This window comes from Ictidomys tridecemlineatus, chromosome 4 (assembly GCF_052094955.1).
Source record: "Ictidomys tridecemlineatus isolate mIctTri1 chromosome 4, mIctTri1.hap1, whole genome shotgun sequence".
Lineage (NCBI taxonomy): Eukaryota > Metazoa > Chordata > Mammalia > Rodentia > Sciuridae > Ictidomys > Ictidomys tridecemlineatus.
In genome coordinates, this window is record NC_135480.1 from 164852201 (window position 1) to 164870079 (window position 17879).

General features: G+C 34.7%; 1 protein-coding gene across 2 annotated transcripts in view; it reads right to left on the reverse strand.

Annotated features, from left to right (window-relative positions):
- Elavl2 (ELAV like RNA binding protein 2) overlaps nt 1-16274 on the reverse strand; it is a 152696-nt gene extending 136422 nt beyond the window's left edge. For both annotated transcript variants that reach the window (XM_078047715.1, XM_078047706.1), the window contains exons 1-2: nt 16086-16274; nt 15708-15805 (exon numbers count right to left, since the gene is read on the reverse strand). In XM_078047715.1, the coding sequence (XP_077903841.1) occupies nt 15708-15734 (27 nt within the window). In that variant the 5' untranslated portion in view covers nt 15735-15805; nt 16086-16274. The remainder of the gene's footprint in view (nt 1-15707; nt 15806-16085) is intronic.
- Between the last annotated feature and the right edge of the window lie 1605 nt (nt 16275-17879).

Consider the following 17879-nt stretch of genomic DNA (forward strand, 5'->3'; position numbering starts at 1 on the left):
CATTATTTGATGAAGCCAGAATTAGAATTCCTGCCTTTACATAATCTTTTAAATATTTTAATTTGCTCTCATTAATGTCCTATGTGGCATAGTCTATGATAAATACCTTCTCACATTTCTAATTGTAACCAAGTTTCAAAGGCCCCAGAAAACATAAAATCTTTTGTCTGCCCTGTTATGTGACTTCAATATATTTCCCAATACAATTTCATGATTCTCCCATAAAATGTTGTGGATCTTCAAAAAGGAACTGAGTCTGAGATCCCATTTGACTGATATAATAATAAAAACACCTTAGATTTTTATAGTACCTTTTATCACAAAAAGCTCAATGCACTTTTACATATTTATCATTGTAACCTCAGGAGGTAAGGAAGGACATAAATTATTTCTCATTTTCAGGGGCACAGCTTAGGCATTAGGAATTTAGGTAACATTTCTAAGGTGAATAGAAGTAGAGAGCAGTTTCTGAATGTTGGTCTTCCTGTAATCTTTTATTCTCTTTGGTACTAATTATGGCTATTGTGACTTTAGACTCAGATGTTAGTGTTTGACATTAAATGTAGTTTATAATTCAGTTAATTATTTGTGAAATCAAGATGAGTCAAAAATATATCATCACAGTCTAATCAAATTAAATTTTTTATTTTATATCAAGATACATATTTTTCAATTTTATGCATGTATACATTATCTATTCTAATTTACCATTCTGTGTTAATTCTAAAGCAAGATTTTAAAAGTTACTGATCATTTATAGCATTAAAAGAAATCACTTCTAATGTCCTTGTCACATTTCCCATACACACACACACACACACACACACAAACACACACACACACACATATTTGGCTACTTATTACACAGGCTACTAGTACTTTTAGGTTGAGTTTTCTATTTCTTAGGTTGTCTACACTTGAAAAATCTATCAAAATAAATATTCAAAGGAATATAAAGGCAATCTATTTAAACAGATTTTTATAATAGTTTTTGTTTTAAACAAAACAATGTAGAACTAATAATGTTGATATTGTGAAACATAGACTATCAGAAAAATACTAAATCTTGCTTATAGTTTATAGTTTTGCAATTTCCTCCTGGGCTTGCTTTGCTAAGGATTGGCACAGAGGCAGCTATAGATGTGAACTATCAGTAAATAAGTGAAATGGAAGAAGATAAATATTTGTAGCCTGATTAAAGAATGAATCATAAACTGTGGAGGTCTTGCTTCACTGTAAGTCACAATGGAACAAACTTAATGTTTTTTTTTGTTGTTGTTAGTTTTGGTACTAGGAATCGAAGTCAGGGCACTTAACCACTGAGCACATCCCCAAATTTTACTTTTTTATTTAGAAACAGGGTCTCCCTCAGTTACTTAGGGCATTACTAAATTGCTGAGGCTGGCTTTGAACTCGGGATCCTCCTGCCTCAGCCTCTGGAGCCACTGGGATTACAGGTGTGTGCCACCATGCCCTGTTAGACTTAGTATTTTTAAGTTTCAACAGGCATCTGTGTCCATTCTAAAAGTGTCTTAACTTGATAAGATTAACCCATTCAAGGTCACGCTCAGTCATGTGACTACCAAATTTCTATGAGGAAGTATAATTAACCCCAGGAATAACCACTTATGCAAACACACAGAATAGCCAATGCTCTTGTTTATTGCCATTTCACACCAATTACCCTTACCTCTTCTTGTTGATATGATTAAGTGGAAAATCTCTCTCTCTGATGGAACATATATATATATATATATATATATATATATATATATATATATATATATATATGTATGTATATATATGTGTGTGTGTGCATTTTGAGGCTGAGGATAGTGTTGTACTAGAAATAATATTATATTCCTTTGGTCACTGTCATTCTAGCATAAGAAATTAGAGAACATGGTTGTTTGAAATGTCAGTTTTTGTAAACACAAGTTGAAAATTGTAACATAAATGAATGGTGTTACAGACTGTTTAAGCTTTTTGAGTAACAAATAGACATTTCCTTGAATTATTTTGACACAATTTTACTGTGAAATTTCTTTTTTTCTTTTGCTGATATTTCTGGATTCCTTGTACAGACAATAAAAAGAAAAGCCTTTCTTTTATGTCAGTACTCATTATTTAACTCATAGAACACTGATTTTTTTCAGAATATTAATATTCTCTAGATGTAAAAAGAATACTAAAAGAGATGTGTCTCCATATTAGTCATAGCAAAAGAATAAACAATTTTGAACCTCTTTAGAAGGTCAGTATACAAGAGGAAGATATTGATATATACATATATGTGTGTATATATATATGTATATATATATTACAGTGTTCAGTGTTCAGTTTTAAAGGTTTTTCATATAAGTCTACTCTGCTGGGATAGAAGAGTGTGTTCAGAGCAAACAAAAGGAGGTTCAGAGGTAAAAACTGAAGGGTTTTGGTACAGAAGACCAGGCTGTCAACAGTGGAGGAAATGGAAAATGGAAAACAGAGGGTAACAGGTTGTTAGTAGAGTCAAGTCATATGGTGGCTTTGAAAGTTCAGATGCAAAGCTACCAGACACAGGTTATACCCATTGACAACTGTGAAATTTTTAAGCGCTAAGCAGGAAGAGATTCAAAGTTTCAGGAGTCAGATCCAAGACGTAAACAGGGTTGAAGAGCTTTTGTCTAAAACTCAAGACCTTTTGGAATGAGAGGGAAAATCATATAATAATAGCAATAGAGGACAGACTGACAGTTGTAGAAGAGGGATGCATGACTACAATAATAATGCAAGTGTATTATGGTCAAAATATGAATAGCAGGCACTGCAGAAATGACAAGGTTCTGATCAAATAATAGTTTCATGCCAACAAATCTAGAGGGCTATGAGGGAGAGGAACAGGGAACCAGAGACTTTTGGGCAGGGTCCCTGCTGAGCTGTGGTGTGCCTCAAATGTATTTCGTGCCTAAGGAGGTCTTTAACACTGCTGTAAAAAGACAAATATTGTCATTAAGCAAAGATCCCTAGGCTGGGATAAAGGAGACATGAATCCTAGCATGATTTCTCCCACTAACTAGCTGATTCCCTTCAGCAAGCACTCTGACTGAACATCATGATTTCCAGAAACCTAGATTAGTAATCCCAATGATAATGGGTGATATGTGCAATGTGCCAGGAAGCACTTGAATTCTCTAGGTGCACCAAGTCAGTTAACCCTCACAATATTCCTGTCATTTTACAGAGGAGGAAACTAAGGACACTATAATTTGTTCATGATCATGTAACTAGAAATGGACAGATTTGGGATTTGACTTGTAGCAGCTTGTCCCCAGGGGCCAAGTCCTTAACTACTAGTTATTAGATTACCTCTAAGGTACGTTTTAGACGTAAAATTCAGTAACTTTAAAGATACACAGCAGATGACATAATAAGTAAAAGAGAACAGAACCATAAAGAAAATAGATATGACAGTTAACATAAAGAGACAAAATTCTTTTTACATCAGAAATAATCATACTTATGTTATGCCATGCCACTTATCTTGACAAATGGAAAAGATATAAGATTGATAGCTACTTTTTAAAAATGATTCAGATCAAACATGCTAGGATTTTGAGAAATATAAGATTTCCTAGGATGTTCAGCAACCAGGTAATATTGGTTTTGGGTTTAAAGAGATTTAATTATTTAGTTTTTATATATTTTAAGAAGTCAACTTATTGACCTGTATTACTATCATATAATAAACATTTATAAAGACATTAAAAAGGATAGTGTACTTATTTAATAATATGTGAAGATTTTTCATGAAAAATTATTGAGCTTATTTAACCTCATATAAAGGGTATTCACTAGAACATTAAACAGTGGCTATTTTGAAGTAATTAGGTTATGAAATTTATGGTTACTATTTCCTTTATATTTTATGCATTATCACATTTGTAAAAATTCTGAGCATGCATTCTTTCTTAAAAATCGGCAAAACATGTAGGTTTGTGTTTTGACAGGGAAAAAAAAAAAAACCTCTATAGTTCAAGCTTCAGGCTCTTATAGCCACCAGGTGGGAGCAGTAGCTAGATACTGGGTGGCAAGGACCAATGACCTCCTAAAAGATGACTTAGATTCAGAGTGGGGTCAGATTCACAGTCCTGGAGCTTTATGCTTTATAAACAAAATAATATTTACTTACAAAAACAAAAACAAGCCTTGAGATTTAAACACATAAAAATAAACATTGCAGAGCAATATGACAAAATCTCAGAAATTGACCTACCAATTTCTTAGACTACAATATCAGAAATAATTACCCTAACCTATCAGAATTACCTAATATTAATTGGATACAAGAGCATCAAATATTTCCTTCATTTACTGCCAATCCATATTATTATGGTCAAGGAATATTCTTTTTTATTTAATTATTTCTTTTTCCTAATTACATATTTTCCCTTAGTCACTCAAGAATCCCATAAAATTAACCTCCCTTACCAACCAGAAAAGTCTTTAAAGTGATTTGCTTACATTTCTATGGCATATAAGTAAATGAAAACCATAGTACAATAAATAATTATAATGAATTAGAACAGAAACTGGCTTCCTGACAGGCAGCATTTAGTGAATTGTTATTTCAGGGCCCTAAACAGTCACCTGAGTTAATTCAATTTTCATATCACTTAATTTTTATCTTTAAAATCACTCTACAAAAATAAATAAATAAATAAACAGAATCACTCTACAGAGAATGGGAAACTGGCACACTGTCTCAACTCTACAGGATGGTGCAGTCACTAAACATTTTCATTTATTTCATTTTACTATTTAGAAATACTCTAGTATCATGGTCAGGAGTTTAACAATATCTAAATGCAGGTATTATCTATCTTAAAAGCTTATTATGACTAAATGTGTGGTGTTGCAAGAATGGGTAAACAAGGTACTAAGAAACAACAGCAAATAAGAGAAACTTTTTTATAATAAGATGTGTTTCATGTGTTATGTTACTATATTTTAAGCTTTAAGAACTGAATACATACATTAATTTTTAAATAGGAATTATGACCATTTTGAAAAACCCCTATTTGTCATAAACAGAGGACATAAAGTGCCACTGCCTTCACTTATGCACTCATTTGACTCATGGCGCAGTCTTGAATAATTTTAAACCAAACATGACTGCGGCAATCAATTCTCATCCAATTTATTGGGCATGAGTTAAAGCCAATTAAAAAACCATTTTTGGTGCAATTCAAGGGGAAAAATGTATAAACCCATGAAAAACAAATTTCAGCCCTAGCCATGAGTCATCACTATTCTAAATATTGGTGTCAGCCCTAAATCAGAAAGAACAAATCTTAAAATTGCATAGTCCACTCTGGAAACTGCATTTATCAGCAATGATTTTAGACAAGTGTTAATATTTTTATAAGAAACTAACCTGGAAGGAAAATCAGGCCCTTCCAACATTGTCACATATCTGAATAATTTTTGCAATGAAATTATGGCAGATCCTTGAGTTGTAAATTAAGAACTGATGTAAAAAGTGACCTTTATACAAAGAAAGCAAAACATTTTACTTATAATTTTAAAGTATCGTTTACCTATTAGACCATGTCTCTTTTCACACGAAAATAGTGACTCTCTTTTAAGGCTATAAAATGAAACAATCTCTGTACGCTCTGGATATTCTTATGGTAATCAAAGCAGCAAAATTGAAGCTTCTAGGTGGGAAATTACAGCTATAAAATACAGCCAAACATTTTCTCTCTGTATATTAAAAAGGCTTTTAAGTTCAGGGGTTTCACAGTTAAAAGTATTCAAGCAGACATGAATTCTGGTTCTGCCTCTCCCATGTCCTTGATATATATACAACTTTAGGCATTTTGACCAGCCTTTCTAAGCCTCAGTTTTCCATTTGGTGAAATGGGCATTACAAATAATAGTCACATTTTGGGATGCTGTGAGCATTAAGTGAAAGAGCATTTGTCAAGCACTCAGGAAAGTGCCTGCCATAGAGTCAATGAATGATAGAACTGGTGAGAAGGAAGCCCCGGGGTTCTCACACATAGCTGTGCATCCATGCCTGTATCTACCCATGGAGGTCTTTTTCAAGTATATATGCCTAGTCTCCACCCTGGGAGATTCCAGCTAGTAATTCTGAGGTGAGGTCTAAGTAAGTATGCTTATAAAAGCTCCAAAGATGATCCTGATGAAAAAAGAATATAAAGTAAACAAAAACTACTGATTTTTTTTTTTTCAGGACAGATTGCTCAGTTAACATGGAGTTAAAATAAACTGTGGCTGGAACTCTTTTGAGTCAGCAGCGTTCTCTGTTGAGTAGATTAATTCAAATAGTTGCCAAATATGTACTTCATGTTATGCTGAAAGAAATTTAACTGGAATATCTTAATAAGATTTTATTTACATTTACATGGCTGTGAGGTCACAGAATATGTGTGATTTTCCAGAATTTCCAGTTAGTAAAATAAAACAACAGATATGTGAGATAATCCTGTGATATTACCTTCATTCCACTGAGAAAGAGAGATTTTCGTGTGCTCTATTTATAGCTTTTACGACTACTGAAGCCATAGAAAGATAATCCAATACTACCAAATCAAATTTTTCTAAGTTATGTATTCCTATTGGTTTGTTTTTAATTGTCCTACTTCAAAATAAGTAAGCAATCCTTTCAGCGATGGAGCTCAAGAGATAATATGCAGTTAAGAAACTACCAGAAAAATAAATAGTTCGCCTGACATGATCATTCTACAAGTTACTCACCAGGACTGTCTTATAAAAATGATGGCATTTTCCCTAGTAATAACTTTTAATTAACCACAACCAGAACTCTCCTTAATATTTTTCCATTAACGGAAATTAATGTATTTAGACTAACAACCTGTCACCTTGGAAGGGAAAGAGATATTGTCCTAGCAGAGCTTGATTTTAGCAATGTCAGTAACAGGGACAGCACAAGCTTAGGATAACAAAGCACAGTTATGTCCTAGATGCATGACAAGAAAGTGATGGTGAGGTGAGAAAATCAATTAGGTAATTTTCACCATTTTTACCTAGGACAGGTCTAGGTGCAGCAGGTATTTTCTCAGACTTATGGCTTTTGTAGGGCTTGTTGGTAGGAAACTAGAGTGTTGTATAACCAAGCAAATCTCTACACAGGAATTCCAAAGCTGCCACTCCATCAGGTAGTTTTTAATGTAGGGTTTCCAGAGAACAAGCCATTGATATCCTGTTGCCCTTGATGGACAAATGCAAATTTCATAGATTACCTAGGGGATCACTGGGAAAATACATAGTCCTTGGGAACATTCTACTTTCAGGGTTTAGAAAAGACTTTGCAGTCTAGATATAATTCAAAATCATTAATTGGCAAGTTGTGGGTAGATCAAGGAGATGTTGATTAAGATGTTGATAAAAGGGGTTGATATGCCCAGATTCTGGTTTTAAAACTGTAGATTTATATATATAACAACATTCATATATATATATATATATATATAAATATATATATATATATATATATATACACACACACAACATTTACTTTTCTTAATTCCTGGGATTATTGTGAAGCAAAAATCAAAATACATATATCAATGCTGAAAAAATTTTATTGTTATGGGATAGGAATTGAAAGAGAAAAAATTAATGTATACAACTCTCTAGTAAATTATCCCAAATCCTGTCAGGTCCATGTTTCTTTTGTTTAAACAATTATTATTATTATTATTATTACAGGAAAATTTTGATTTTCTTTTTGATGTGAGTTTCCAAAAATTTTAAAATCAAGTTGTAAGATTACAACCCTATGTTAAAATGTAAGTGAAATTGTCTGAAACTTGGCTAAACTATCACAGAACATGAAAATGAAAGTCTATAGTCAAAATAAAACCTTACATTTTCTTTGGTTGTTATGAATATAATGTTTTAACTAAGAGAAGTTGGTTTCTAAAATATGGCTCTTTCAAAATTTTAGAGCTAGAGCCCTTTCTGAAATTTTCTCCAACCAGCAGAGTTACATTCCTACAGCTGGAAATTTGAACAGCTGTTAGCTCTGACACTTTTATATTCCCCTGGGAAAGAGTTCAAGGACCCTGTCTGTACTATCTGGAGGACAGCGAACAATATACATGGTCAAAAACATATTTTAGTGCAACCTAACTCCAAGGCCAGCCTAGGGGTAAGAAACAGATAAGTCAGAGCCATTGTGTCACTCATGTAGGGGAGATATTGAGGAAAACCAACCTCCATGAGAATTTGCTTTCTGAGCCATGGTTGGATCATAAAGCTCACTGCTCACAAGAACTCCCTGAAGTACTCTTGATCTCAGGATTTCACCTCCTTGTAGAATTTTCAGTATCTCCCCCCCTCCCCAGTCTTTTTTCCCCACATTCTATAGGAAATCTCCCATTTCATTTAGCATGTATTTCTGAGTCTTTCTTAATGGATACTAAATTGATAACTCCATTTCGAACTTATAGGAAGGAGAACAAGCCAAAAAGAATATTTTAGAATAGTTGTCACTGCAGTACTATTTATTGTATCCACTAGAGGACTCCTCTCAGAATAGCTCAAAATATCTCCCCTTTCATTTTCTGTGGCCTCTGGCATTTGATGCTCAACTAACTCTTGAGTTGGGCCACTGGCTACATATCAGTATTAGAATGAAAACATTCCCCCTACTTTAACACCTCCTGCTAGTTCAATAAAGCGATGTTTAAATAACTGAGCTGGCTTCAATGAACTGTACTTGCCATTTTTTCCTGCTTCTTAGCTAGATAAAATGGAGATAATTATGAAGTGGATGAGCAGGTTTAATGAAAGCCAGTTTCTTTTGGTATACTCCTGAAGCAGCAATCATCATCTGTTTGGCTTTTGAAGAGCAACAATTATAATCACTTAAACCCCCAAGGGGAACAAAAATAGAATTTACATTAGCATATAAAATATACAGCTGGATTGGGCAAGCCTACAAAATTCTGGGAAATCATTCTAATCTGAATGCTATTCAAATTCACAAGTAAAACGAGTTCAAGTGTATTTTACATACTTCCTTCCTATAAAATAATACATATAACAATGCTGAGAGGATTTTCCTAAAAATGAACACAGGGAAATAAAAAAAATTGTTGCCAAGGAGAGAATCCCAGCAAGAACGAGTTAAACTGTATTGCCACATTTATCAGAGAACAAAATACATAATGATATTCACACTAAGTTCTAATCACTCTGAAGTGAAGGGCTTTCACAGTAAAACTACATGCATTTGGGGTTTAAGAAAATAATAATGAAGTTGACCATAAATAAGAAACATTTCAGATGAAAAATACTTCCCTTCTCCATTGCAAATGTGAAAGTAATACAAAGGTGAAATCATTTTAGGTGATATCTTATTGTTATGAAGCAGAACTTTCTTTCCTATTCTAAAACATTTTCACACCATTTCCTCTCAAATAACCTCTTTATCACTCCCCTTTTTCATTTTAGCTCAGTTCACGGGCAATCTCCCTCAGCATTTACAGTGTTTAATTACTTTTGCTTTTGATATTTTATACAGTCTACAGGATACATGTGTGTATGTGTGTGTCTGGTGTATTTTTTTTTTTAGAACATGGAAGAATAAAAATGGAGCCTTGGCTTAATCCATTATGCTACTAGCAACTAAACACTAACATAATCAATATATTAAAGGCTCTCCCGGCTGTGCACATTTATCAAAGGCAGTGCATCTGAGAAATTACACTAATGAATCTTGAAACACTCAGCATCCTACATGGAAAACCTGTTCTCCCTCATCATAAATACATATCAATATGTAAAGATGAGAAAAAAATTCAGATTTCATCTTTCTGAATATTGTCTGAAGATCTATTACTACATTTTTTAAAAATGAAAAAAAAAACCCACAAAGTCAGTATGCAAAAATTCACCTCCATTGAGGAGCCTACCTAAATTCCACATGAATACCAATTGCAAGCAAATTGGTGATAGCTTCCTCTGTGGTCTAAAAACATCTTATTCATACTTCTAATACTGACTATCTCAATGCATATAACCTTTGTTAACATGTCTATCTCATACGCAGCCTGAACATTACTTGGCAACACAACCATTTTTAAGCAGGGCATTTCCAGGCTCTAGCATCATGCCTAACCTAAAAGTATAATCATACAATGTTTGTTGAGTGAAGTATATTATTCATCTGTATTCCAATTGACATCAAAACATTATGGTACTCATGGCAAAAATCAAACATACGGTAAGTACCATTCTTTGCCACGATATCAGATATAATGGTGATAGAGTAAACACTAGACGTTAGAAATTCAAATTAGATTTCTATAGCAATCTTAGTGCTAATTATCCTTAACAAGGGATAGTGGTAATCTTTGAGATTTTATTAAATATGTATAATGTTAATCAGCTCTTTATATTTATTGTTATTATTTTTATGTAAATACTCAAAAAGCTGAGTGTTTACTTCTTAATGGTAATGACCTCAGGTTTTACTAACTTCGTAATCCCTAATTTTAAAAACTGAAACCATTAACACTGCCTTCTCAGTTTTTGTCAATGTCTGTCAAGTGCAGTGATATCTAGTTGATATTAAGCTACCTTTCCTTGTAACCCTTCATGCTCTAAGAAGCTGTGAAAGTTTACAACTCATAAGTTCACTGTTATTACAAAATACAATGATTTCATGTTCACATGAATTTACAGGAATAATGAGGTGCATAGCTTTGAAGGATTCCACGACCCATGTTAAATCTTTTTAAGGTCCTTTTGTGTTTTTTTTTCCTCTGACTTAAACATGGTTCATATTTTTCCTATTAATTTATAATTTTGTATGAAGTTCTAAGAAAGAAATAATGGAGGAGTAGAAGAAAATAGACTCTACAGATGTATTCTAAAATATTCCTGTATTTTTTAGCTAACAATAAATATGGTTAACATTTTTATCAGTTACAATTTAGTTTTGTGGTGTTAATTATCCCATAAGTTTAAAACTGAAAAACTGCTTTAATAACTTTTCTCTTTTGCTTCATTATGATGCAAACATGACTTTTTATATGTATATTTATATGTATTTATTAGTTATAAAGACAGATTTGTGTACTTTGGACAAATTTAAATGGAAAGGAAACTATCTAGATACAGTCATTGATTTTGGTACATCCTAATGTAATATAAATTTGCAAATCAAGGATAAAATAGAAAATTATATAAATATTTTATTAACCATGACTTAAAACCGAGACTGAACTTCATTTTTAATGAGGCAGCCACTAAAATTAGTTTCTTTGGGGTAAAATTCAGGTGTTTTGCTCCAATGTCAAAGTGAAACAGAGTTGTTATATATAATCCATCACTAGAATAAATGGTTATTTATTTAAAAAAAAACGGTGTGGGACTTAACACTCAAGCCTCACACTCTATATCATGGTACTTAAAAGTTCAAAATTATCTGACTTAAAAAAAAACACTTATTGTTACTCTCATAGTAATGTGGTTAAATAGGTAGATCTGAATGATTTTACTTCAGAAAAATCTGAAACTTACAAAATGGATGAATCAAGTTTTTAAAAGTTCTTCACTTAAAAGGATCATTAATGCAAATACTTTTTAAAAATGCACAAGCTCTCAGCACTTCTAAAAAAATAAATCAATCAGGAAAAAATAAAGATTTACACAAAACAAGTCAGGAGCCCATTTATTGCATAAAGCACAGATAGTTATTCTGAGTGCTTTCATTTCTCCTCAGGTGAAACTGAAATACTGAACAGGTGTCTGTAGAATGTAAAGGATATCTTTAACATTTATTCATTGGTACTTAGAGGGGCTTGACTTATCTTGATGAAATCCTAACATCTCTACTTTTGCAGATCTAAGCTAATAAATAAACAGGAGTCGATAGAATATCTATGTCCTAATCTTCCAGGTCCAAAGATTTTATAAATGCATGAATGAATGAATGGATAAGTAAAGCATCTTAACAGAAAGGCTGTTTCCTCAGTATTTATTAGAGTCTGTCAACATCAATGTTTAAAAAGGAATCAAATAGTAGGTCTCCATGGTAAGCTTTTAATTTTCTGTCTCACCTTCTGTATCTATATTTCTTTTAATTCATCAAATGAGGACTTAAAAAATGCAGAGAGTCCTTAATCACTGAATGGTTGGGGGAAAAAGTAATTGATTATAAATATAACAAGAAAAATTCTAACTTAGAAGGTAAATATTATGGTAAAAAGTCATCAAATATTTGCTACCTATAAAATCATATAACATTTTATTACTTTAGCAAATGTTAGCATATTCATAAATTTGAAGTCTTTAAGATAAAAATTACATCTCATTTAAATTGGTAGAATTTTTAACAATCACTCTGCTTATTTGATTTAAGGTCCTTTTTAAGGAAAACTGGATTTACAGTTAGATTTTTTTCTTTCATTAAGTGAGCATTGTTGGTATTTATTTTAAAATACTTTAGTCATTATAATTGAGTTAATATTTTTCTTCTTTTGTTTTTGGGGTGGGATGGAGAATGCAATGAATTCTCCCCAACTAATGTTCCAAAAGAGAAATAACTAGCCAACCCAGGTGAGTGTATCCGAACCCAATATTGGGATATAATTAGGGATATTTCTGTGAGAGAAATTTTCTTCAAAAATATTTTATCATGCAAAGTACCAGGATTAATAGGCAATCAGAGTTTGTGGAGATTATGTGGGGTTTAAGTGAAGGTTTTTTTTTTTTAATCTAGCAAACAATTTTATATTTTTCTGTTATTTGATTCTCATTTTGTTTGAGTTTGGACCCAAGTTTGGAGTCAGATTTTCATTCAAATCCTCTCTTTATGGTTTATGAGCTGTCTGATCCTAACTGTTCAGTTTCTAAGCAAAGTCAACACACTAGAAAGATTAACTGAGATTGTGTGTGTATGTGTGTATGTGTGTGTGTGTGTGTGTGTGTGTGTGTGTAAAGTACTTACCTATGTTACTGAATCCTGACAGATAACATACTGACAAATGTTAACTATTAAAGTTAACTTTTCAGCTATTTAGATTATGTATTTTATATATAAGGTACACATTGCATTTACTACTAATTAGAAGTAATAAATGAATGCTATTTTGCATTTTTAAAATAATAATTTTACTTCAGTCATTTCTTTTTTGCCTCTGCTCACAGAAACATCTCAAGGCCTAGATATGATACAAAGGGTCAAATGTGTAATATAACATTAGATAACCTGGACGCCCCACCCACAACTCACTACTTTTCTCCTTTTTATATAAACATCTATTTATTCAAATGAAGTCAATGCTGTGTGAAACAATGAGTATTTCTAGGAGAGTACTACTTAATTCAAAACACAATTTTATTATTATAAACATTATAAGCTTTCTGCTATTTTTAAAGTTTACTATAATGAACTGCAGTTTAGGGAAAATATCAGGACATGGTCACTGTATTTCTAATGTGCCCAAAACATCTAAATAAAACATTTATATTTTCTGTATAAAAAGATATATTAAGTTATTTATACTTTCTAGAAAAATAGATTATAATATTATAATTTGAGATGAAGAGTTTTCCATATTGAGACTATTTACAACCCTAATATTGGCATAGAATCATATTAGTGAGGGAAAGAATCAGGAATGTATGACATTAAATAGTTTTAAGTTCTTTTAAAGGAAATAAACTACATGTACTGTTAATTATAACTTAGAAGATAACTTTCAGTTATCAAATTTACTTTAAATAATTATTTTTATGAGCATCTTCAACTGGAACAATATTTTCAATATGTAGATTAAAAACCTAAAATTGAGTGCTTATTTGAGATTGAGTGTAACTGAATAACTGACTAAAGATATTTTCTCAAACTATTAAAATAATCTAATTTTACATATGTACCTGGCATATATTTACTTATAAGGCAATAATAGAAAATGAATTCTTATTTTTAATATTGTGTATATGCAGTTAAATAAGTGTATTTAAAAATCCCCAAATAGTATTAATGTAGTTCAAGGTTAATTACATAATTAAATAGCTATGATAGTCGAGTAGTATGGTCCAAAATGAATGATATAGTTAATGACACAGTTAGTTGACTATCTGTGGTCTAAAATCAGAAGGAAAGCAAACTTCCCTATTAAAATTCTTACTATTACAAATGTATAAAATACAGATATTCTAATCCAAACTCTTTTTGAGACTTTTTTCACAAATTTTACTGAATTGATTCCTCTTGTACCAATAAATTAGTTGGGCATTTGGTTTTGAAACTCCAAAGGGAAAACACTGTTAAGGATGGTAATTGAAAATACCAAAGACTAAAAGCAATTTTGATAACTTTGAAAACTGACTTTATAAGGCATCACTTTTCTGTGCTATTTGCCAGTAAGTGATAATAACTTCTTGAAGAATAGACAAGAATTAAGTTGTTAAAATAAGTTAAAATATATTGATTTTTTATTGTAATGTTATTTGTTTCCTATGACCACAGGAAGTTTATAATTATTAAAAATATTTCAGAATAGATATTGAGAACCATAGGCATATGCAATCATAACTACACATATAGAAATTAATGTTAAGAATGGGCTCCGCAAAATAAATCCCTTCTAGGGGGCATTTTTGTTTTTATCCTATCCTTCTAATTTGAAAACTTAGATAGCCTTGCCTCATCAGAGACTGTGCAGGTCCATTCTAATATAGGGCATCCCAGGCATCTCCATGGCAACAGCCTCAGATAAGTTGAAAGTCAACTAGATCCACAGAAAGAAAAAGTTTTAGGACACTGAGCACTATTAATTCTTCTCTAAAAGTGCAGATCTATCCAAACAACTTAGAATTCTCCAAAGCAAAAGTTGGGCCTTTCATCAGACTTGGAATTGTTAGCTTTGCCACAAATATCACATTGAATAGCTATTCTCAGAAAATGAATGAGATAAAGGAGCAAAACTCAGAAGAAATCTTTTCCTGGAATATACTTCCTATTTTAAAACCAAAAAAAAGATCCAAAGAGGATGTTGAAGAAGCATGCCTAAAGTAATTCTGCACACTTTAGTTTTAAAAGATTTAGGGAGAGAAATAAGCAGTGGTAACGAGGGTAATAAGCAATTCCTTTTAAGACCACAATGAATTTCCAAAAGTATTATTTGATCATCATTCAGCATTAAAAAATTTGTCTAAGAAGAATGGCTTCAAATGTTGCTACCTGAGGAAGTATGAAGAAGAAAAGGAAAGATCTTCCCCTGCAGGTGAGGACACAGAGATAGTTGACTAGGAGAGGGTGACCCCGTTGTTCCTTTTCTTCTTTAGGGTTTCCAGCAGGAATGACCTGGCTTCTGTGCCAAGTTCAGAAAGTCAGAGCTCCAGGGTTCTTTTGAAACCAGACAATAACCTAGTTCCCTTCCTCTCCCTCCGGTCGGTGCACCTCTCCCCTGGTGACTGGCAACTCTCACCCACTTTAAATACATCAAGTCCATTACCATCCCAATAGTATCAAATAAAAACAAAACTTGTTTAATGATCACAGGAGAAAAACAAAATTAGAAGTACTGTTTTTTGTTTGTTTCTTATATCATCCTTCCTCCCAGCCCCCAACCCTTTGTGTGTGAGGACTTCCCTTCGAGCCACCCACAAACCAAGCATACGAGAAGATATGGTAATTTTTGGTTTAAAAGTTCACTTACCAGGGCAACCTCATATTGCTTTGTCATGCTTTTTGCACTTAATTTTTCAAAACTGCTTGTGCAAGGCGCAGAACTGGGAAGGCAGGACTAAAGTATCTCTAGTAATCACAACAAAAAGAAGAGAACATTCACCAATCAGAATTACATTTAAATGCACAATCAAACCCCAGAGCAAGACGCAGGGTTCGGATCATAACAGGGAGGGGGAGGGGGTGGAAAAAGCCAAGCTAACAAAACAAAAGGTAAAAGGGAGAGTTGCGTGGTTGGAGGGGAAATTGATACAAGGCGCCTTTTGACCAAGGACCGGCTTAAAACCACCGCCACCACCACCACCCCCGCCCCCAGCACCTCCGCGATTACCCGAGTGACTGCACTTGCCTCCAGCCAGCTCAACTGCAGAAGAGAAAAGCCCCATCTAAGTTCACTAGCCCTGCCACAGTCTTCCACTGCCTGATGGGTTCTTTCAGGAAAACACTTCCAGAGGCATCCATCCACTTGAGGTCTGGGCTTAGCTGCTGCTGCGGGGCTGCTGCAGCCAGGGATGCTGCGAGCAGCTGCTAAGATCGTTGCTGTCTAGTTCCTGCCTCCTTCGCGCTGCACAATAGCCCCGGCTGGGTGCACTTCATTAAACCAGCCGGAGAGCCCCAGGAGCAGGGCTAGCAGTGTGACAGCGCTGCCCCTTTGTAATGACTGTGTGATGGATGCAATCGAAGGGTGGGGTCTGGGTGGGTCAAAACTGTTAATGACAGTATGTATCATTCTGTCTGTCCTCCAGAAGAGGGAAGCCCCCAGCCCTCCCCTAGGTCGGTCTCTGGCGCTTACTCTTGTTCTCCACCCCCCCCCACACACACACATACCATCTCTCTCTCTCTCTCTCTCTCTCTCTCTCTCTCTCTCTCTCTCTCTCTCTCTCTCTCTCTCTCACACACACACACACACACACACACACCTCCCTCTTTCCCCACCTCCCACCTCACTACTTCATTTTATGCATTAGCGTTCAAATAAGTAGAAAACCATCGGGTCCTTTCCAACGAAACAGATTAGGAACAGCGAATTTACCCAAACTTAAGAAGAAGATCGTAAAATAGAAAACTGAAGGCCGAAGGGGCAAGGAAAGCAGGGTGGTGCTGGGTGAGGAGGGAGCGGGACATTAACTGGCCAATAGTTTGCCACTGTCCTTCAACGCGCACCAGGAACTCAGCGCACCTCAGGGAGGCGCCGCACAGCGCAGCTCCGCGCACAGCTTTCCTCCCAGGTCAGGGGACCACCTGGAGGGCGGGCAGCTGGGTGAGCAGAGGCAAAGAAAAGAAACACCAGAGGCCCCCACCCGGGCAGAAATTGCAGGAGGGTGCCCCGCACCTAGACCGCGCGCTACCCGCGTGGGAGGGGCACTATGCAGGGCTGTAAAGCCTCCCGGGAGGGGCTGCCAGAGTGTGGGAGTGAGTCCTGGGGTTTGAGAAGGTCGGGTCAGGAGGTGGCGGTCGGGTTCTCTTAGACTGACCCTTCCCCACCCCACCCACCCTCTGCTCCGGGTTTTTCTTCAGCGCGCCATCCCGTCAGGTAGGCTGCGAAGTCACCACGTGCAGGACTCCACCACTGCTTATGCTCCCCAACTCCTCCAGACCTGACACCCGCTCTCGGAATCTCCCCTGTGTGTATCTATCCCAGGCTGGCCAGCCTACCCCAGGAAAAAAAAAAAGTCTCTCCCCTGCCTCCCTTTGTGGGGAGTCTTGGACTTTTGTTTTGTTGCCTCCCCATTGCCCCCACTCCCTTGAAAATATCTACTTTTTTTTTCTTTCAATTTTCTTAATGATCCCAAGTACTCAGTCCAGAGGCACGGGTTTGTCATTTATAGGAAAGCCTTACAGGATACTTTATACTACGTTGATAAATATGCCCCGTTATTTTATGCTCACCTTTCCGTTTCCAACTTACTACTGTGAGGCTGCACCCTCTTGATGTGGCCACAACGCACCTTCCAAACACTCTGAGCCATTTTTCCAGAACCGCATAGATGGTATTTAGTCATGTTTATTAGAGTTTATGGAGCACCACTTCTCTGACACTCTGTAATTGACTTCTATGTTTTTATCATTGATGTCTTATAGCAGCTAAGAGAAAGCAAGAAACAGAAAACGGGGCATTTATGTCTAATGAAGCATCTCTCCC